The 23,463-nt window shown below is 38.0% G+C and overlaps 1 protein-coding gene across 1 annotated transcript in view; it reads right to left on the bottom strand.

Moving 5' to 3' along the window:
* Positions 1–213: 213 nt before the first annotated feature.
* LOC105255364 (AF4/FMR2 family member 4) overlaps positions 214–23,463 on the bottom strand; it is an 89,417-nt gene continuing 66,167 nt past the window's right edge. Inside the window, exons 2-9 of the mRNA XM_011264599.3 lie at positions 11,891–12,296; positions 10,100–10,404; positions 8,840–9,317; positions 8,597–8,776; positions 8,369–8,510; positions 8,044–8,174; positions 7,896–7,963; positions 214–7,813 (exon numbers count right to left, since the gene is read on the bottom strand). Of these exons, the coding sequence (XP_011262901.2) occupies positions 7,636–7,813; positions 7,896–7,963; positions 8,044–8,174; positions 8,369–8,510; positions 8,597–8,776; positions 8,840–9,317; positions 10,100–10,404; positions 11,891–12,296 (1,888 nt within the window). The 3' untranslated portion in view covers positions 214–7,635. The remainder of the gene's footprint in view (positions 7,814–7,895; positions 7,964–8,043; positions 8,175–8,368; positions 8,511–8,596; positions 8,777–8,839; positions 9,318–10,099; positions 10,405–11,890; positions 12,297–23,463) is intronic.

Genomic DNA, 23,463 nt, shown 5'->3' with positions numbered 1-23,463 from the left:
AAATAAATTATCTGGCAACTTATAATTAAATCGCAAATAAGTTTTATGGGTCCAAACAGAATATATAATAGCAACATGAATATTACCTCATTTATGCGAAGATTATATATATCTGGCACTTTTTTTTTTTCCTTTAAAATATCTAGAGAACAGAAGGTATTAAAAAGTAAAAGAACAACGAAGTACGATATCGTAACCGTGAAATTATTATTATTTTCTTACAATATCTATCTCTTTAATGTTCTGTTCTTGAGCTATAAACCGTCATTCGTGTTTGTGTACATGAAAGTATCCAAAAAGACAAAGCACTGTTCGACGCTCAGATATTCCTCTCTCGTTCACCTCTCATTTTCACTCGGGCTTCGAAAAAAATTTCCGCTCCCGCGCTCTCTCTCTCTCTCTCTCTCTTATTATTAGCTCTATTACTCGGCTTTATCTTCTTTCTTTTTCTCGTAGAACCACTATGTGGATTATAATGAACACCGGCGGTGCTTTCAACGATCGGTCGATCCACACAATGAACGCTTGTGGTTGTCTTTTCTTTTATTATTATTTGGCAGTGCGAAACAACCGTGCTAATTATCACGTTTTTCTCTTCGCTACGCGATGTCGAGTCTTGTCACGATATGAGAAAAGCATATCAAGCCTGTGTATCGATTTCGACGAGGCGGCGAGAGAAATCATACGAGATCCGTTTCCGGGGGCAGATTCCAGACTGACAATGAGAATATTTCACACGATTATTTTACGGTCGATTCTCGTCGCTTCGTCCACGTAGCGAGAGAAAAAAATCGCATCCCTCTTCTCAAGACTTCAAGAATCTATAGGGCTCTCGAGATAATTGAAATTGGAAATTAGATCGACAAGAGTCGACTCACCAGCTTTTCGTCCCGCGCGTACTCGTCGAGTTTCTCTCTCTCTCTCTCTCTCTCTCTTTCTCTCTCACTCTCTCATACACACACTTTTTCCCTTTTCCTACACGCTATAAACCATATTAGTTTAAACTATGCAATATATTTTTCTACTTTTATACATGTACAAGCACTTTTCTAACCGAAGCGATCTCGCGAGGCCTTAATTATATTAATTAATTAAAAAAAAGAGTTCGGTATATCGTAATAAGCACAATGAGAATGCTTATCCCATATTAGATATTAGGTATTATCTTTAGTAGCTTTCGTTATACGCTATCAAAAGAAAATAAAAAAAAGAAACATAAATATGTATAATTAAACAAAATTGATGCACTTTGAATAATGATAATTAAAATGTGCGGCGAAAGTTTATGAAAATTTTTTGGGAATTACTAACGAGTAGAAAGACATTGATAATACTGATAATATAAACAAAATCACGATATTTCGTGAAGAGAATTTTACAAGCGGCCCTCGTCGCGATCGCTCGACTCCCTCTCTTTCTCGCGTCACGCTTTTACATAGAATTTATAATAAATGCAAACACTATATCTGTAATAAGCTATACTTATGCACATATCTCGGGGAGTCTTTGTATGTCGCGTTACATTCAATTATTTACAATTCCGAGACAATTCGGAGACTCGGCTGGAGAGAGAAACCCGTGGAAAATTATATTTTCGCTGGGTTCGCTCAAAATAATATCCGACGCGACCGTTTCCATTTAACTGATTCTTTTCTGTTTATACATTTACAAGCCTTGTAACTTCAATCGACAAACTACATCCTCGAAGCCGACGTTCGGGATCGACGAAACTGGCAAGTCGTTCCGAGACCGAGCCTTCGCACGTTTGTAAAGTGTAAATCTTATTCGTTCTTTCGTTCATCAACGCCGTGTGAGATCCTCAAATTTGCATATGTGTATGTTTGTAGAAATCCGTTCTCTCTCTTTCTCTCGACCTATGATGCTTCGAAATTCCACGCGAAAATGTATGCAGACCTTCCACTCGCTCTTATGTGAGTATTATTGATTAATTGTGCAATGCATTTACGAATATCTTTGTGTAATCGAAGTCTTTTGTATTTTTTTTAAATCTCTTACCACAAATATATAAACGAAATTTGAATTTATTATGTGAAACGAGATACAATCAATGTCGTTGAAACGTTTCAATTTTTATTTTTGCCGTTTTTGGCGAGATACTTGTATGATTACCTATTATAAGTTTTCGTGTGAATCTATTGGAGAAAAAGACATGAGATATACTTCTTTGTGAAAAAGATACTTTCTGTATATGACGCTAATCTGATTATATTGGTGAAATGTAGAGTGAAATTGCGATCAAGTGGATTAAGGAGAATCTCACAGGTGAATTTTTTTTCATATTTCAATCGTCTCTGCGCGTTTTCTTCTAATTTTTGCAAAAATACGTTGCCCGTATCTCTCCCTGTCTCTCTTGCATTCTTTCTTACACATATATATTCACATCATTCTTTCTCTTTCTCTTCCTCTCTAGCGCTCTCATCACTTCTTTGTTAATTACGGCTAATGATTTTTCTTTTTCTCTCTCTCTCTCTCTCTCTCTCTCTCTCATGTTCTCTCACGCACCGTCAAAAAGATGTAAGTCTATCGGCGTACATATATTTAGCGTGTGCATGTATACATGTATGTGTGTTCAGTAAAGTTCTTTTCAAAATCGCGATAAGAAAAAAAAGGAATGGGTGTCCACGTATTTCGCTTCGCTATATTTTCTTTCATTCTCCTTTATATGTATATAACGCTAATACAAACTTAATTATATCTTACCGAACACTTTATAGCGTTTCTAAACGTACGTCCATATTATTTAGTGCATTGCGTGGATTAAGATTTAATTCTATAAAAAAACGCACGAGCATACATATAAAAAACAGAACCAGAAATCATAGAAACGAGACGATTTCCGTTTCGAGTCAGACTTTGTGCACTAGAAAAATGTATACAAATCGTTTATATGTTGCTTTTATTACTTCCCTCCCTTATTTCGTTTTCAGCCTTCCGTCTCTTTTTCACATTATTATTATTATTATTCTTATTATTTAAAAAGGATCTATATCGATAATTTAGAATTATCAGCAGGCCGATGTGAAATGATGATAAATACACGAGACGTTACATTTACGCGTGTATGACTGAGCCACACACATATATTTTCTTTGAATATTTTTCACATGTTTACATAGAAAGTAATTTGTTCGCTGCAGACTTTCAAGCGCGCCAAAATCGCGACGAACGAGACCGCCATGTGTGTTGAAGCATTAAAAAAATCTTTCAATTAAATGCAGTCGGTTCGTTTTTCTTGGCAATGAAACAACGCGTATAAATCTTAATTACGATTAATTACAAATGAAAAATACAATAACATACAATACTTAAAATGTCGGAATTAGATTCGCCAATCGTATAATTATACAATGCAAGCGACCTATACAAACGTATTTATTCGCAACTCTCGAATAAAGTTATATAAGATCCTACCGAAGCTCGTCGAAAAATGAATCGTGAAACTTAATCCCATGTTTTTTGTACCTTTCTGTGACTTTTGTATTGCCGATTCGCTCAAAGTTAATTTTATATATTGCGAAAAATAATTAATCATAATTGGAAGGAAATGTCTCTCTCTCTCTCTCTTTACGATTTGTTGCGATTCTTCCATTTCGTGAGATCAAGCACGATCGAGTAGCCGAAAGCTCCTTTCTGTCATCTCACCTTTACGCTTATAAGGAATATTACCAAAAAATTAAAAAAAAATGCACCTTAATAACTAATGGAACCTCCCTGCTCAGTTCTTTTTCTCTCTTTAATAAACTACATCTAAAAACTCGCGCGTATAAACTAAAAAAGAGTTTTGAAACATGCACGATCGATATAATTTGTATTTTTCAATTATAATCTTAAATATGTCTTTAAAGAAAAAAAAAAGATTCTTTCTATATCGATAGAAAATAGCACATGTCTAAAAAGTGGCGGACAAGTTTCCACTTGCGTAAAAAATTGGTCCCTTATTCGATCGATATTAATTTCGACTGATAGCGACAATTCGTTTTACACGAGCAGAGAAAACTTGTAACAAAAAATTGACAAGGTGAGAGAACAGAAATAACGATCGGGACAATGATCGCGCCACGAAAGAATAAAAATAGGCGATGAACATGATTGAATCAGATACGAGAAAATATAAGACAAAGATACAAGAAGCAAGATGTAAATATAAGAATGCAATTAATTCTCAAACACATAGATATGATGTAGATAAAGTACATCGAGATACAAAGCATCCTTTAAATGCTTCAAATATTATTCGGAGATTTAAGAAATTTCTTTGGCCTGTTCTGTCATTTACATCGTATCTCATGTTTTAAGATGCATCAATACTATTATATTTAATTTTGCTTCTCAAATCTTATTTTTATATCTCATCGTGTCTCAGCCCGAAAATGTCAATCACATAAAATGCATGATTATTTCTCACGAGACCTCATATGGCATTGTCTCGGAAAAAAATCGGATCGGTTTAAAAATGCGAGTAGAACTCGTATGTATATTTGTCTCTTGTCCTGTTCTATATGTCCCGCTGGCAGTGCTCGAAAAAATTTGGCAGTTATGCGATACGTGAGCTCTCGGGGATTACCGCTGGTCTTAAAGAGAAAATTTAAAAGAAATCTGTCAAAGAATATTAAATTTTCTAAAATTATAAAAATGAATGAATCGAATTAGAACGAAGCGCAGATTTAGGATATGAATTATTAATCTTTCTAAATATATACGAATTAACGAATACATAATATATAGATGAGAAAAATAATTTTTTGTTTGAATTAGATTTTTCAAAATTACTCTATCTACTAAATTATTATATGGTGAATTTTTTTTTTAAAAACGATGATATATGCCCGAAGGATATAAATCTGGAAAATGAACAGTGGCTAGCGACTAGGCCGTGGGTGTGTAAGTATATATAAGAGAAAAGGACCGCGATGAATGAGTTTGTTAGAAGCACGACGCAACGAACGTGCGACAGAGAGAGATTCTACGTTAGTAGAAGCGCGTCGTTAAGAACGACGGAGCTGGCAGTGCGTGAATTTTGGCAGTGACGCGTTTTTTCTTTTGCATTTTCCGGTGTCGATCTTTCGATTCCCTCAAAAAGGAAGGAGCGATCCTCGATGTCGTCCTCGCGGGAAGATTAGCCGAAGATCAGCCGAAGATCAGCGGATATAGAGAGATTATACCGTTTTCTTTTCTCTTTAAATAATTGTCCAGTACTCGCCAAGTACGACGAGCCGCGTGACTTGCGAGTACAGGATTCGCACAGTGTAATATACCGTTTCATTACGATAATTTCAACTAAGTATTTACATTTACAACACGCGCATTCGCGACGCGCAGCTCGGAAAAATTAATTGTAAATCCATTAAAACACGTGCCTCGCGGAGTGAATGCAACAACGATGCTGTTCTCGAAACAGCTATCTCTTACGATGCATTGTCCACCCACGCGCGTCAGCTAGAGATCTATTCGGTTATACACTTATACAATCATACCTTTTTTTAATAATAGTAAGAATAATTATATAATCGATTAATTACCGTAGAGCTCTTAATTACAATCGTATTGGCAGTGTTTCTTAGCTGGTGTGTATGTAATGACGTACCGTCTGTCTGTGTGTGCCTCATACGGTCTCCATTTCTCACAGTCGCTCGATTATTCTCACTCATATATTTCGTCTCTTTCGTTCTATCCATGTTTTTGTATCAATCTTTCACTCTCATTCAACACACACACGACACGATACATATCCGTCTCCTTAATTTAACGAGCCTAATTTACATCAATCTTTATTCGCTACACATTCGCTACATATTCGCGCGCGGATGTTGCTTCGCTTCACGATGCTGCGAGAAACAGTTGCAGTCACGAAAAGAATTGCTTCGTTCTCGCAATTGCAACGGCTTACTACGCGAATCGCGAACACGATGCAAGTCGCATTCTTTGTTCATGTTCCCTTCCGCATTCTTTCTTTAACAGCTCCATGGGAAATGTAACACAGCCTTCGTAATTTACCCTTTTGAGGATAACAGCTCAATTGCGATCGCGCTGCATGTTTAGCTACTTTCGTCTCTCTTCATTAGATTGGCAGTAGATTGATAAAAATCTCGCGAGAATAAACTTTTGAGTCGCGACGAGCGTATGTCAACATGCCGCGCGAGACTCAGCAGAAAGATAAAAATAACGCGACGATGTAGTACATGAAAAATCGAACACGTCTCGGGTGCAGAAACGAGGCAAGCTCGACATCCTCTTTACGAGAATTCGCTTGCCTCAAAACCCTGAGAAATAACTATCTCTTTTCCTAAATTTTTTAGTTTTGTACATCGCGTCCCGTTTCTAGGAAGAAGAGTAATTCTCGAGAAAAATCTCGGTGGCGTAAGTGTCGTCCGATTATTCCGCAATCTTTCAACTTCATGCCGAGCTTTCAAGCTTGAAGACTGTCAGCCCCATTCAGGGAAAAAACGGCGGGTTCGAAGCAATATCATTCAGTCTCTCTCTCTCTTTCTCTCTTTCATTCTCTCATTTGTTCATTCATACTATCGCATTCTCATCTAACAGCCTAAGCCTCCTCCGCGATTTTTTCTCATTCCTCGATACAATCTTCTGTGTCACAAGCTTCACGTTGTCCACGATCCTCTTCTTCGTATCTTCCTCTCGTGTCCTTCTTCATATCATTGTACGACGACAGCCGACGCGAGTTTCTACCGAGTTGTAAATCGAAGTAGAAGTAGCTTCTTTTTTTTCTCGAGGCATCGTAAAGGTACTATCAGTTCTCGGAAATACCAAGGGGCCAATGTTAGATATTAATTGAATCCTAAGGCCACCAGAGTGATTATCTCCTTATAAATTGTAACTACCGCTTAAACATTTTGTCTGTGCACTCCCTCGGTTTCCTTTGGCAAAACCAAATTACAAGAACTTCTCCTTTACTGCTTCCTTTCTTCATTTTTCGCTTTTTTGTCTTTGACTATCGATACTACCATTTCTACCGCACATCCTTGGGATCTTGATCGGCGATAGAAAACGGTACAAAACGTATCCACGATGAGGCACTTTTGAGGCCCAAACTTGGCACTTCCGAGGCCGACGAACTTCGAAATATGCGAGGTACTTGTGATCATAGAATTTATCGCATTAATTAGATGTATCCTTCAATGTGTGAACGATGACGAAGAGTATGCTCGTTACAACCTCGTTAAAGCAATGGCTCTCGTCTGACTCAAACAGGGGACGGATGATCATATCCCTCTTTTGTATTATATCCTTCCTCTAGTTGTATTATATCCTCCTTTTTTCTTATCGCTAGTTACACTGTACGCTATCCGATTCATTCTGAACTTATTATCTTTCACGTGACTTTCTCCTTTCTTCGCTTCTTATGTTCTAATCGATCTGGATTCGCAGAATTGGTCGTTCTCCTAGATTAGATATCTTCTAAACGTGCGCTCCGTTTCTCGATACATTCGGGTATTTTCAGGTCGCATTGGCGGCGGCCTTCGTCTTCACCGACCAGGAAGAGTTTACATCGTGTCCTGCTCGTGTCAATCAGCAGCACTCTGTTCTTCCTCTCTGGTTCAAGTGTAAGCGCTCAGGTTAGATCAGTTCTGGTATCCGGTTGATTGGCCGACATTATCACGAATTTTTCACTGGTTTTCGACGTTGCTTCACTCGCGTCGTCGGTGGCGCGCGACCACTTACCGCTGGATAGAGAGCCAAACTCACCTCTTCCGAATGACTGGTGGCCACCTTGCGAATATCTACATGCTTCGTTCTTTGTACTTCGGATTCTAGTACCCATTCGTCCGGTTCTCTGTAGAAAAAACGAGGAAATTAATAAGTCACATGGCACGTAATTAAAGTTTTTAATTATTATTAGATTGCGAGAAACTTACATATCTTGGGGATGCCATCGCAGCAGTACTTTTGTCTTTCCGTCCGACTCAACTCTCCTCGCTAAAACCTGGAAGAGAAATTTTTCTTAAAGCGAATCTTAATCGACAAGTTTAACTAGACATTGCGATGGTTATATTCGTAACTTACTTGACTAGTTAGTGCCATCGAGTTTCCTGGCGTCTCAGCTAGTCGCCCCTGCGTTCTCGATGCTGCTAGTTCTTGTAGTCTATGTTGAAGACCTTCCATCACTCCCGAGTCAAAATAATCGAAAAATCTCGCTGTAAAAACATTATGATATTCAACAATGAGCATCAAACATTTCTCACCCTATCAATTTTTTTGTAGTGAAATATATTACTTTAAAAAGAATAACTAAAACTCGCGAAAATAGCGCTGATGTTAATGTTCTAAACGAGTTTAAAAAATTAGATTGTTTATGTGTATTGAAGAGATATTATAAAGTGACACGTACCAGACCAAGGTTGTCGCCTATATCTAAGCTTCTTGCCATTCCTTCTAACGAGTTTGCCGCCATTTTCGCAACTGCGTCTTCCGTTGCTACTACTTGTTTCTGGTTGATTAAAGTGACTATTTACGTGCCTCTCGAGTGCGGTCTACAAAAATAAATGTGTATTTTATCTCTGAAAATCTATCCCCCCGGACGAAAATCGACATCGCACCAAGAGATTGTGGATTTTACCTGAGAACTGAATCTGCAACCACAACCGTCGACGATACATCGGAAGGGTTTATTGCCACCGTGAGACAAAACGTGTCTTTCTAGCCATCGGCGAGAACAGGAGGTTCTTCCTTGCACCTTACAACCCTGCCACTGGCAAACGAAATTGTCACCACCTGTTTGCGTGTTGATGTGCGCAGCCTGCAAAAGATAATGAATACAGAATACAAAAATAAATTATAAATTTACCAGAAATAAATTTACCTGTAAATGTTCCAGAAGACCGCCCACAGATTCGAAGCTGACTTCGCACTTATCCCAGCGACAGATCCCGCTATCGGTAGTCTGCGCTCTATCCTTCTCAGGTGCTTGCGCCGGAAATCGAATAGTAGTGGGTGCCGAGAGGATGGGAGACAATGACGGTTTCGATTCGCTGCTTCGGGAATCTTCCTCATCTATGTCATCTTCGTCGACCGGCGTTGGTTGTGCACCCTTATCCTTGGTGTCTTCCTTCGTTGGTGAGGATAGCCTCGAAATAGGTGAATCGCGACCGCCTTGCGACCTTAACGTGCCTAACATACCATTACAGCTGCTCGTCAAATTGTTGTTCTCGTTTACGTGCGGTTTCGACAGGATGCAACCTTTGAAGTCCAGTGGCATAGGTTCTCCTAGTAGCGACGGGGTAGCGATAGCAGGTGGAGAGCTGCATTTGGCCGTGTTGATACTCGCATCCGAAGTTAACCTGTTAAAAAAAAAAAAATTAGTTATTATCTGTAAATAAACCTACTTACCATGGTTCCCCTATTCCAAAAATGTTCCTTTTAAAAATATTAAAAATCTCACTCTTCTGGTGAATTAGTATTAGCATAAATTCCAGCTGTACACACATCTATAATAAAAGGCCTGGAGAATAATATCTTTAGAATGTGCAAGATTATGCACACTGCGCATTTCTCATAGAATCTTAAGATATTTTCAAAGAGGAACTGTATTAGAAGAAAATTTCGACAAGATAATATGCGATATAGACCATTATTAAGCTGGCCCCGCTCGACGATACTTATGATATGTTGGTTTTAATTAAATAATACAATTTTTACAAAATGTTTTTACATGATTTTGAAGCAACAAAATAGCAACAAATTCTAGTGTAATTAATTTTTTAATTAGAGCATTTTATATATTTTTTTCATTATGGGGGAGGGGGGCTAGCTTAATGTCAAGCTGGCCCCCCCCACTTTAAACGTAATTTTCTGCTAAACGGTTTGAGCAACAAAATCCGGACTACGGCAACAAATTAGCACATAATTAGCACTAAATTATTTAATAGATAAGATTTTATTTGGCGTTGGGGAGGGAGCCAGCTTAATATGAGTGCGATATAGCCTGTTGACAGAAATGTAAGCAAACCTTAAGATAAAACGATCCAAACTCTTTAGTCAATGTATGTGTCTAATAGCGAACGAATTAGTGCAGCACTTTAGCGAAAACATTTTGAAAATTGGAAGTCCGTAATAACAGTACCTCAGGGATGAGATCTTGGACAGATTCTTCAGTACATCGTTCGAGATTGGCAAGCTTGGCAGCGTCTTCGGCAGTTTTTTGTCCAATTTACTATTGGCCCTCGGTGCGACAACCAGCGGCGGCTTTTTCGCGGTCGCCGATGGCGATAACGTTCTCGTTTCCCAGTCGTTAGTCGAGGTGTTGCGATTAGATGATATGGCATTGCCCAGATATTTAGCGAGCCCACCCTTGTTCCTTTGCACCGTAGGTGGCCTCCGAAATTCCGACGAACTCTTCGCTACTAGCATCTCGCTCGTTTTCTTGACCTGTCAACAAAAATGTCATTGTGATGATAACAATGGAACCATTATTTTCTATTTTTATCACCTAAAGTATCATCTTAAAATTAAATCAAGAATAATCAAATAATAAATTGTTTACGCCTTCCCGTGAAAAAGCAATCAAAGTAATAACGTTCATATTAATTTCGCAATAATGTTTATATTAAAAAAATAATGAAAGAAAGAAACAAATATGGATTAATGTTAAATAAGAATTTCATGATAACAAGCAGTATTCATTAGGCAAATGTTTATATTTGGCGTGTTCAATATTTCCTGATAAACATCTCGGTAATATTGAAAATAACTTTGTTTGTGCTGAAGCAAACTCTGTATTGTTTGAATCGCAACATTGAAATAGTCTATCAGTTAGAACAAAACAATTCGATTATTCGATTAAGCAGACTGTAAAAATTTAAAAGATTGTTTATCTAGATTTTTATTTGCGCCTCTTTATTTGTTTCTTTCGTAATCATAACATAATTAATAATCTCCCGTTCTTTGTTCCGTTTCTAATATTAATTTTACCTTTGTTTATCTTTTTTTTACTATAAATAAGCGAGACACACATTTATAAAGTTTAAATATACGATGTAAATTATCGAGTATGTGTCACGTTAAATTGTCGATCGACGAGAGAGCAGGTTCCGTGAATTAATATCTGATAGGAAAAGGCCATTTCTGTATAGGCGGATTTTAAAAGAGGAAGTTAATTCAATATCTGATAAATGTGAGTTTGCCGATAAGACAAATCTGTATTTGAAGTGTCTGCGCGAAGAATGATATCTTCAATACTTCCGTTGATTTTTATCGAGAAAACATTTTCTTCTCCTTGAGAGTTTCTTTTGCTTTAGCATGCAATTGATTTTTACAAATTAAATTACAAGTTAAATGTCATCAATGTACAATTGATATTATACAAATTTATAATATTCAATTTAAACATTTGCGCAAATTAAAATCTTCAAATTAAATAAAGAACAAGTTTTTATTCACAATTGTATCCTTTCAAGAATTAACTTCTAAAAGATCCTATAGTTTCACAACTATAGATGGATATCATTATATTCGAGTGAGCGATCGACTATTATAGATACCCAACTCTCACAAATCGTTCAAGCCAGGTATTTCTTCCAAAACTCATATATATTTTTTCGGAACACAAAAGAAATCGGGCACCTGTAGCGTTTTCGGCAATTCATTTCTTACAGAAAGTGTCTTCAAACTGCGGAACCGAAAGAAATTTATCCCTGACATCCTCATTATTTCTCCCTAATATACTTTTATTACCTTCTAACATATTTACTTCTTGACATATACATATGAGCCTCTCAAATCAACTTGACTTTTTGTAAACCACGTAATATAATTTTAATATCGATCACCTGTGTAATTAATGCTCTAATATTAACAAGTTAAAAAGAAAATTGACGTTTGAGAAGCTCATATCTCGAAGTGAAAATGTGCCAACCTTCGGCTGCTGCGGCTTGATCTGCGTCTTAAAGTACTCCGTAATCTTGCCCTGGGACTCGTGATGATGCTGGCCGGCCTTTCCGTTCGTCTTGACGGCACCCCTGGAGGTGGGATCGGCGGCACCGGAGCGCGGAAGGGCGCCAGCCTCGGGCTCGCCCCTCAGCCTCTTGTACGAGGTGGTTGAGCAGGCGGTCGCCGCCAACGGCGGGGTCCAGGGCCACTGGGGCCTGGTGTTGATTTGCGACGAAGGCGCCAGCTTGGGCAGGGTCGGCAGCAACGGACTGGCGGACGTGCCGCGTAACGCGGCTACCCCTTCGTCGCTGCTGGTGCTGCACGGCGAGCCCGGTTCCGTGATATCGCTGGTGCCGCTGCTGCTGCATTCTCCGCAAGATACTGCGACGCCACTGTAACACGCAAACATGCGTCGAATCAGTTTAGTTTAAGCGTAAACGGAAGAGGACTCAAATTCGATTCGCAAATTTTTGCACTTTTCTTTTGCTTAATTTTTGACCTCTTTTGGAGAGCCCCCCCCAAAAGGATTCATCCCGGAATTTCTATTTAATCTATACTATATGTTGTTCTTACGTTTATATTTTTATCTTATTTTTATTAAATTATATCTTGTTATCCTTATATTTTATATTAAGATATTATTTTGTTATTATAAGAAAAAAAGCTGTTTCACTTTATGTCACATTATATCCTCTTAATAATAAATCTTTTCTCAATTAATTTACATACTGGTCGAATGAAGAAAATGAGATACCGAATATTAAAAGCGTATAATTAATAAATCTAACAAACAATATTTTAAAACAATATTTTACAAACAATATTTTAAAAATGCCGAGAAGAAAAAAATTGCCTCTTCATCCATCAGATAATGAATGATTCTAAATCAGTAGTCTGTAATAAAACTATATTACACGAGCAATTTGATATAAAATGGGGCAAAAATCTCCTCAACGCGATACCTTCTACCGCACAATGTAAGAAGAGATCGTTCCCCGAGATGGTTGTTGCATTTTTGAACGTGCGATCGTTACGTCGGCAAAAATTGCAAAACGGCGGTACAATTTATCCGAATAAGAGTACGGCTCGTCCCTTGCCACGTTCCGGTAGCACCTTTTTTCCCCTCCCAGCCAGGTACAAGCGAAACGAGTCCGGCGGTCGGTCGACAGCGGCTTCGTGGCGACCGCGAAGCGCCACGAAGGGAACCGGTTGGGGACGACGAGCGACGACGACGGCGGCGGCGGCGGCCACGAGGAAATTGCAAGCTTACCAAGTAATGATGTTACCACCAACGCAAACCTAATTACAGGCCCAGACATTGCCAATTGGCCTGGCCCCGTCGTTTCGGGTTCCATGGCTTTTAGTATCGCGGTATGACGACCCGTTTCGGTAATTTCCAGGCAAATCGAGGCGCGGGGAAATCAGACGGTGAAAATCACGAGACGTGCGAAGAGAGTTTATTATCGAATTTGTTAATAGCGATCTAATTTCGAGATATTCAAATAGAAGAAGCAAAAGCCACTTCTCTGCTTGTACTTGAACAAAAAGTTATTATCAAAGATATAGGTCGTATTTTTATGAATTATTAAAAAGAATATTTCGTAAAATTTCACTTTCAAATATCTAATTTTATGACAAAAATAAATTCTTGAAATCTCCAGAAATCTAAAATAACAAGAGTAAAAATAAAAAAATGTCCTTTTCTTATCTTCCATTAGATTATTGATTGAATTATTATGTGTGCATTTAGAATGCCATTTCCCTATTTCAATCTATTCTACAATTTTTTATCTTAATTTTACTATTACAAATATATTAAATTTTCACAAAAAAATTTGCCTCTATATTTAACTAAATATTTAACTAGATGATGAAAAATATACTATTTTTTATTCATTAGACTCTCTCTTATCTTTTAAATAATGACTTTTGTTATTTTAATATAAAAAAATGTGTAATTGATATTTGCTACTAAAAAAATACCACTGGAATAAAGAGAAGAGAATTTTCAATTTCAGTTTTATAAAATAAATAAATTTTAGTTTTAATAAAGATCACCTCTCATTAAATTTTTCGATATTCTACATTCGATTTGCTTTTGCTACGTCAAACTCATTCAATATAAATAGCACAAGAATCACGAGACGGTCACGTTTGTCGCTGAATGTGAATGAAAAATACGCGGATCGATAGCAACATGACAGCCGTTACGAGCCAGTATCTTTCGCATTATCGTAGGTCCTCGAAAAAGCGTGCCAAAAAAAATCTCGTACGTCTCATATTCGCTCCTCGATTGCGAACAAGTTTCGTTCCGCGCAAAAAAAAGATCCCTCGGCGTTTCGCGAGTGTTTCGTCGCGTATATCAGCGGCCGTAAATTATCCGGTCGGCTGTAAAGTGGCCGCGAAAGAGCGAAGGAAAAAAAAGCAACAACAACGTCCCCCGCCTCCGCCCGCGCTCGCGTCTCCAGATAAGGCCGGCGCGATCTTCCTCTCCCGTTCGCGGATATTTCGGGACGTTGGTCGCGCGTGGTGCGCGCGAACCACGACGACGTCACACGAGAGAAAGAGAGACACTGACCTTTCCATCCACGTTACGATAGCGCTCGCGCGACGTTTACGCAACGCGTAACCGTAGTTAGTTAGTCAGTCAGCCTCAGCGGCAAGTGGCAGAAAGACGCGCGTGCCGCGCCGTTTTATTGACTCATCGTCATTCCACGTCCATCGAATCATCCTTTCCAATTTCGAGTCATTCACGAATTCGATCGGCCCGAATACTCTCTCCTTTTCGCGCGACTACATTTTTCCTTCTTCATGAATTATCGAGAGGCGCTTAGAGCTATCGAGAATAAAATTGTCGTGTTTTTTTTTATCTCGGAACGCTTAGACATGATAGCATTGTTGATGGAATTATAATTGCCCTAAATACAGTTCTAAGTATAGTACTGATGAAACAATTTCATATCTCCATTGTTCTCGAAATAGAATTTTTTCACACGAACTCTTGTCTTTCTCTTTGCCCGACTGATTTTAATTTACATATAAAAGCGACATAAATATGAAAATTATCGCTCTTTGCACGAAATACCTACGTCAGAACAATTATGAGATTAGATCGGTTGGTGAAGAGAGACGTCGGAAATAACGACATGATTTGTCGAGGGGACGAAAGAGGAGTTTCGGACGATGACAGTCGCGGCAGAGTTGCATAACTGACCTACACTCGCGACAAGCACGCGTGCAGAGCAGTTCGCGGATCCCGTCCCTTTCGTCCGAAAGTTGCGAAAGTACGGAAGAGCTGGTTATTATTACGGCAGCGTGCCAACTCGTCCACCCACTCGGGGGACTCGAAGTTTGCGAGAGTCGAACAAAGCGGAGGTAAAGTATAGCGCGATTTCCAGAGAGCGACACGAATTTATGTTCGCGAACTGCCAACTGACGTTCTTTCTCAATTTTTTCATCGTGTCGAAAGTTTATTCGTAATAACGCGAGCGAGTTCCTTCCTAAGAAGGGATCGTAAATTGCTTTGTTAATGAAAGTTTGTTATGAAATCGCGCTTTCTATCGAACATAAATTTGATAACGCGCGTTTCTTAAATAAATTCGTCTCTTTTATGTCAAGCATATAATTCATAACATATACTAATAATTGATATAATTATAATTAATATAATAATATTTAATATAGGCATATCATGACGATTGGACTCTGATAAGTTTTTGACAGATACGCTTCTCTGGTGACGCTATCCGCGAAGAAATAATGGGTGTTTTTCGGAGCAAGGAAGAACAATAAGCATCAATTTAATTCGTCGTGCTGAGAGAAAGATATATTTTTGTGAAACCGATTTCGCAGCAGCAGCGACTGCGCTTCCATCGGATTTCGGCGACCATGTGCAAAAATCGAGAGGACCCACGGCGGCGTTAATGTACACGCTCATACATTATACATCCGCATGTTAATTGCATAACGCTCGACGTAATGACTGAAATAAATGATATTTACGGCGCACGATTTTATCGCGCACGGCTTTCGCGTAACTGACCTACGTCCATTTCGCCGATCCTTGGCCACGGTCATGCGAATAAATGTGCGAAGGTGCGTGCGCACGCGCGCGCGATGGCAGGCACGCGGAATTCCGCCCTTTCCGCTGGAAATTCGCTGGAAAGGGACGATGATAACGGGTGGGAGAAGCGAAATTGTCGACCTGCCTATCGTCGCTCGACTCCGTCGATTTCGTCTCGCTGGGGTCCGGTATAGGTCGCGGGAAATTGAGTGGACGAACCATTCCAAGACACTTCAAGGACCACGAAGTGGACCATCACGGAAGTTTAAGCCTCGATAAATCTTAGTGAAGCGTAGGCCGCATAATTGAATGGCAGGTACCTCTAAAGATGTTTATTTATTCGGAAGCAGGAGATTTAAAAGTGTGAATTTGATTAATCAATAATATATTAATTGTAGATTAATCAATAATATATTAATTGTAGATTATTTTACAATCATAATTGTTGCAATAATAATATAAAAATGTTAAATATTATTTTACGTGTAATGAATTTTATTATAGTTTTAGTGTAATGAATTTTATTATATTTATGTCAAAAGCTTAATTTGAAAAAATTTACATCTATTTAGAATTGATATCATTATTATATAAATCTATATAAAAATGTCATCATTATTGCGTGCTACATATTCTATAAAAATAAATATGCGAACATCGCTGACATGCATCTTTGTATACACTTGTTCTATTTTTTGACATGTCCAATTTATAGATTGATGTTTTTAAATAAATATGATTGTTAAAAATAAACACAAAGAAATATAAATTTTTCTTATGTTAGTTATAATAAAATAAGAGAATCGAAGAGAGAAAGAGAAAGAAGCAGTAGATATTAAATTTTTCATATTCGATAAACGTTGCTTAATCAGATCACTACTTTTTAATTTATTCGATTTTCGCTGTCGTTAAAAATTTACCGAATTTTTAATTTTATTCCTACTTATTTATATCAAGTATTAAAAGAAGAGTATAGGTACTTTCCCGGGGCAGGAAGTATAAATCATGCCGGCCCTCGAGGTACAACGGCCGACGAAAAGGTTTTTCGCCGCGCCACACATAATTAGACTCCAACCGGTAATCGTCGAGAGTTTACATAATGTATTAGCGCCGGGTTGGCGATGCGGCTGGCTCGTACGTGCGAGTTGGCGAATTAACGTGACTTAAGCTGTAATATGCTCGAAAAAGCGGCGAACGAAAATAGTCACACGTGCGATCATCAGCATCGCGAACGTTATGCACACATGTGTGTATATATATGTGTGTGTGTGTGTGTGTTTTGGGTGTGTGTTTTGGGTATGTGTTTTGGGTGTGTGTTTGTGTGTGTGTGTGTGTGTGTGTGTGAGAAAGCTGTTGGAATCCGTGGAGTCACGGACGCGTCGGGATGAATGAAATGCAATTTACCGCAAATGCATACACATCAGTGGCCGGTGACACACTTTATACGACATTGTGTAACGTATTAATTAGAAACGTTGTTTCAATATCATTATACTTCCTTAAATGGAATCGGTGTATTATCATTAATAAGCAGCGGTTTCGATTATAACATTGCAAGCAGTGAAATCTTTAATTAAGAAGAATTAAGGAAATTAAGAAGTTAATGATAATGGCTTGTTCAAACAGTGATATTTTAAAATATAGCTTATAATGTTATAGAGATATAAATATTATAATAGATAAATATTTTATATATATATATATATATATATATATATATATGAAACAATTTCATATAACAATATATAATTATATAATTTTGTTACAAGATATCTGAGTTTGTTATTGAAAGAGAATTCAAAATACGATTAAAATGTACATATCACGTATTAAAAATCTATTTGATAATTATACATCACATTTTATTATTCCTTTTTATTATCCCATAAATATTATTTATTTCTCGTAATTTTATTTATTATAAATCTTGTATAGAATATATTTCTACTCAAATATCTTGTAAGAAAATTCCTCCGTCTTTCAGGTATTTTTGTTCAAAATTCCAGGTAAAAGAAACTATTTTAAGGATTTTCTAATGGACTTTCTAAAATAAACTTCTGTTCATTGTATTGAGTTTTCTAATATTTTTCATACAAAATAAAACACAAAGCCACTTATATTTCAAGTGACAAATTTGCAAGTGTATTAAAAAGAAAAACTGAACGGATTTCGTAAGATTGATATTTTTTACTTGCATAATATTTTCATTTTTTATCACTAAAAATTATAATAACTAATATTGCATATTCAATATTTAAGAGAGATATTGTGAATATATATATAAACAAAAATAAATATTTATAATATTTTAAACACAATGCATTATTCAGATGCATTGATAGATTATCGACTGCTTACAATATGAAAGAACTGCTTAACTATCAAAGAGAGAATTTCTTTAAAATTCCTCGAGTCTCAATAAAATTCTCTAATTTTCTGTGTACAAAAAAGATTCCTAAGAATTTCTGGTTTTCCGTGTTTTTTTACGGAGTAAACACCCTGTTGTAGTTTTCTCGATGCTGCAGTTTGTCTTTCAGTGAAAATTGACATGTCCTCGAGCTCGAAGGTAAATCTTTCCCTCGTTTTTATCCCTCCAGAAGGAAATCCATACGAAGCACGTTGAAATTCGAGCCTTATTCCGGGCTCCGAATCCCTTTTTTGGTTGCTTCGCGTTTCTTTTCCTCCTCTCTCGGCGACAATAGATCACACAGAACTCAGTCCAATATATATATCGCTGACCCTTGACACCCTCCCCCTGCTTGTGTGACGGCTAACAAAATCACCCTCGTGCGGAAGATGACTGATTGGCAGTCCCTCCGGATCGAATGCGACTTTTACTACCCCGCTTCTCCTCGGGAAGCTGCCCTTTCATCTCGCGGCCCTTCGCCTTTCTCCGCGTTTAATACGCGAACATGGGGGAGAGCAAACGCGTGCAACGACATATATTTTCATCCAAAAAAAAGATCGCTCGGTAAAATGCCACAATAAAATCTTGCGGTAAAATCTCTCAACCTTCGTACCTTGAATGTCCTAATGTCGCCAGCGCTTAATTTAATGATAGCTTCTTATAGTGGTAGTGCTTAGCTTTCTCTTTTCCCATTTTTCGTTCTTCGCATGTTCGTTTAGAAGTTTTTTTTTCACCATATGGAAACAGACCGCCCCTTTTTTTTCGTCGAAAAGAAAGTGTCGTTCCGGAATAAAAGACATAAAAGAGGAACGATAAATATTAAGAAATAAATTAGAAAAGAAAATATAAAGTGAATATTTTGGAAAAGATAATATTGCAGATACTTATTTGTGTGAAAAATATGCGGAGGATATATTTAATATTTTTTTAAAATGATATATAATAAAATATTCCGTATTAAAATATTTATTTTAATTATTAAGGAAAAAAATAATATTGAGAAAATGGTATTTGTGGCACTTCTTAAACGAGATCCCTCTAACTTATCGAGCCACCATCCCCAAAACAAACCACGAAGATGAACCGGCGCGTATAAAGTAAAATCTCACGCGAGACACGGTCGAGGAGACGGCGGCGAAAGAGACAGTAACTCAGAAGACACAGGAGACTCACTTTCGGCGAATAACCGTTACGTCGATCGCACACCGTTCGCACATAACACACATCACGCACACATACACGCCCACGCGTACGCGTGCACGTCGACGAAGAGCGGTGGGCGTATACGCAGGGTGTCCCAGAAGTCGCTTTTCTCGTTATCTCTAGAAGAATATTACATGTCACGAAACATCGATGACTTTAAAGTCGCGATCGAAAATTAAAGAGGAGAATTATTTTTATAATTAATAAATTAGATACAAAAAGAATAAATTATTAAGTGATGAATACTCGATTGTGTTGATCTTAATCTTCAATAACACATCTATTATAATAAGATTTTAATTTTTATCTTCCTCTGAATTTACTTGTCATCGTAGTTTTTATAAATTATACATAAATTACCTATAAATTACACGTTGCATCATGCAGATGTAAGAATGCTGATGCATCCGCGAAACGAGTTTATTCGCGGATCACCGTGTATATCCGAGGTCGCTGTACATTACGAGAGACACATGGACTCTCGGAGTACGGGCTGTAACCTGTTATAACGGATGGAGACACGTTTCTTAGAAGATGTCTACGTGCCCACGCGATTTCGCGTCTTCTCTCGGGAGTCTATACGATGCATAAGGTGCCGCGCATTTAATCTTACGAATCTTCATAGAATCATATACTGTGTATTTGACCCTAATGCAAAAAAGTAACTAAAATAACTTTTAATTCCAATTATATCTATCTCGCAATTTTATGCCTTTTAATTTACCTCGAATTAAATCTAAATTAAACTCATTTGCAACTATTGGAAAGTTTTATTCCAGGACCACATACGTCAGAAAGAGCGACGGAGTGTAAAGTTACAAACGCTTTCGGGAAGTTGCAAATGTATCATTGGCACTTTTGGGACTTCCTGTCCTTCCCTGGCTACATCCATGCCGTTTCCAATTTCCATCGCTTTCCGATTTGGCGATCGCGACTGTTTCACCGGAATCTCGTGTCGGAATTCGCGTGGGCGGAGTTTCCGTAATTTTGCGAGCGTCTATCGCGTGATCCAACATCGTTAAGAAGCCCGATTTGAATATCCTTGGAAAAGGATGAGGAAAACAGCGGGAATGTCGAAACGACCTCGAGAAGCTTTTTCGTTTAAGCGTTTAATCGTCGTTCCTTTTATATCGACTCCTCTCTACTAACTGCTTTCTTCCATTTCTTTCTATTTTCGTTTCGCAAAATATTTATATTTGTTTTTCTGTCGTTTTTTTCTGTGCAAAGATTAAATCGAGTAAGTCCTCTGCGCGAATAAATTTTCCAGTCATTTGTCAGATCGATTGCTTCCATTGGATGATTATTAATCGATCTTATGTATTCGTGTGATTTTAATTTGCAAACGACAAAGTTGCAGTCATCGTGTAAATGATGTTTAAAACGTCGTCTACAATGAGATTTTAAGGAGACTTAAGGTATACGACTTAAGAAATTGACCAATCACAATCGAATATTTTCTTAATACTTGACTGTGATTGATCAATTTCTTAAGTCTTACGCCTTAAGTCTTCTTAAAATCTCATTGTAGACGACGCTTTACACGTGTGTCATGCAATGATGCCGGATAGATTGCGTAAGAGATTATCTGTAATCTGGGATTCACGTAATAATCTGCGAGCGTGTTGAAAATATCTATAATTACACAGCATTATTTATACAGTTAATACACGCGACGTGAAATATAACTGGATATAATAGAAGAGACTCGAGACTCTATATATTCCATTTTCCTGTCGATTCGTAAAAATACAGATTGCTGCATTTATCGAAGTATTGCAGCCACACGCGTCGCTTGACGATCATATTTACACGAGACAAGCGTAACGAATCTTCATGGCAAATGTTATGGTTGAAGCAGTCGTTCCGTTGGCGCGATAAAGTGAAGTTTCGCAAAGACTATAATCGCCACGTAATTTAAGAGAAGAGAAAGAGAGAGAGATCTCGCCATGTGCTCGCAAATTATCGCGCCAACAGTTACCAATCTATAAAACGCGATCTATAAAACTCGATACTTTAGAACGTGAGCCATAAATATTTCAGGAACGAGTGTTCTAGGGACATGACCCATCGAAGGGAAGAATAAGAGCTACGTCGACGTACGCACGTGAGCGTGTGCATAAGACAGGATAATGCATAACGAAAAGTCCGAGCAAGTTGTGCGATCGACGTGCGAAAATGTGCGCGAGAGAATCGAGAAACTTTGATGGGGCGAAGTATCGTGAGCGAAAGGGGTGCACTTGCGAAATAAGAAGTAAACGGAAAAAAATTGTGAGACCAAAGAAAATTTTCTCAAGTGATTTATCGCATTGTTAACGAAAAATATTATATATCTCCGCAATTTTTTTCAACTTATATCTTAATTATTTTGCTGTAACACGATTTTTTATTATGATTATCGATTATAAAAGAGATATTTACACGCGTTTTAAATAATAAATACTGATTAGATGTATATCGGATGTATTCGGATATTGATTAACGCTGCAAATAAGCGAAGTGTGTAGCCCGATAATAAAGTATAAATATTTATATTGTACAAATTACACGTCGCGCACAAATCTTTTCTTCATATTCTAAATATATACGTTGTACATAAGTTAAGAGCGATCGCTTTTTCATGAAGAAAAAAAAGGATATCTTAAGGACGCGTCATGATTAAGTATTCATTCAACGTTAATTACGCTTCAGCTCATTTATTCACGTTGCTTGCAATCCGCCTCGATTTTTACGAAGAGCATATAACATCGTAGAATAAAATATACTGAGAAAGAGAGAGAGAGAGAGGGAGAGAGAGGGAAAAAAAAGAAAAAAGCAGGCAGGTGCACGAGCTCGAGGGAAAGCAAAGGAAATCTACCCCTTTCGAGCTTGAGGCAGGAATTATACTCTTCCCTCTTTCCTCACTTGGGAAAAAGAAGAATATCGCTTAAAAATTGACCTCGCTGTCGAGGTCGGGGTTTCCCCCGAGTCTTCGTGAAGTATACCGTCCATAATTAATGCCACGCGAATGCGTTATATAGTGGTACGTTTACTAAAGTTACCCTCGTTGCGAATACATTGCAAGAACTTGCGGTTGAGAAAAAAATCATGTCATCTCGGTCGTCAGAATGTAATAATCTCTTGCACTTTGCATTATTCACGTGTAAATAAATGTGTAAAATATAACCGAATATCGGTCGAGATGAGATACAAAATTGTGGGTCTTTGTATATATTTTAAATAAATGTTAAAAATGATAGAAAAACCGTTAAATTTTCTTTTTGTTTTCGCTAAGTTTTAAATATATATCGAGAATTAAGTAGATATATTTGGTGGTAAAGTAACAGCGTGTATCACCACGGTTAGACAGATGACTATCGAATTTTGGAAGCACTCCAGCTCGAAACTCCAATGTCCATCGATGAAAAATCGAACTACAGAGCCAATTCCGAGTGCGACCCCTCCTTTCGTGAAGCGCTTGTCACTTTGTGCTGCTGACTCGTTTATTCTCGTCCTGTTCGGGCTTTATCTCTCTCCTTCCGTTATCCCTAGTGGCCTGCCAAACCCTGCGGTGCATTTCGGTACGACACACTAACCTTGTCTCGAATTCGACGCACTCGGACGCGGAGGGAGAAACGAAGAGAGGAATAGGTGAACAACGGAACGCGAGAGAGGAGACTCTGCTCTCTCTTTCTCTCTCTCTCTTTTTCTTTCTTCTCGTCGGTGTCATTACTCCGAGGTCGGACTTCCCTTCGGGCCTCTCGTCCTCGTCCCTCTGAAACTTTCGTGCAAGTTCATTATCGAGACGAGGAGGAACCTTGCCCGAGGCTCGCACGCGTCCACTTGGCCGTTTCGAGCCGGTCAGGTGAGAAAGAAAGGTAAAAAGTGCGTTGATAGCGTACGTTCGATA

Source organism: Camponotus floridanus, unplaced genomic scaffold (genome assembly GCF_003227725.1).
Source record: "Camponotus floridanus strain SB8 unplaced genomic scaffold, Cflo_v7.5 scaffold103, whole genome shotgun sequence".
Lineage (NCBI taxonomy): Eukaryota > Metazoa > Arthropoda > Insecta > Hymenoptera > Formicidae > Camponotus > Camponotus floridanus.
Note: the sequence above shows the minus strand (reverse complement) of the source record. Positions and strands in the feature narration are given on the sequence as shown.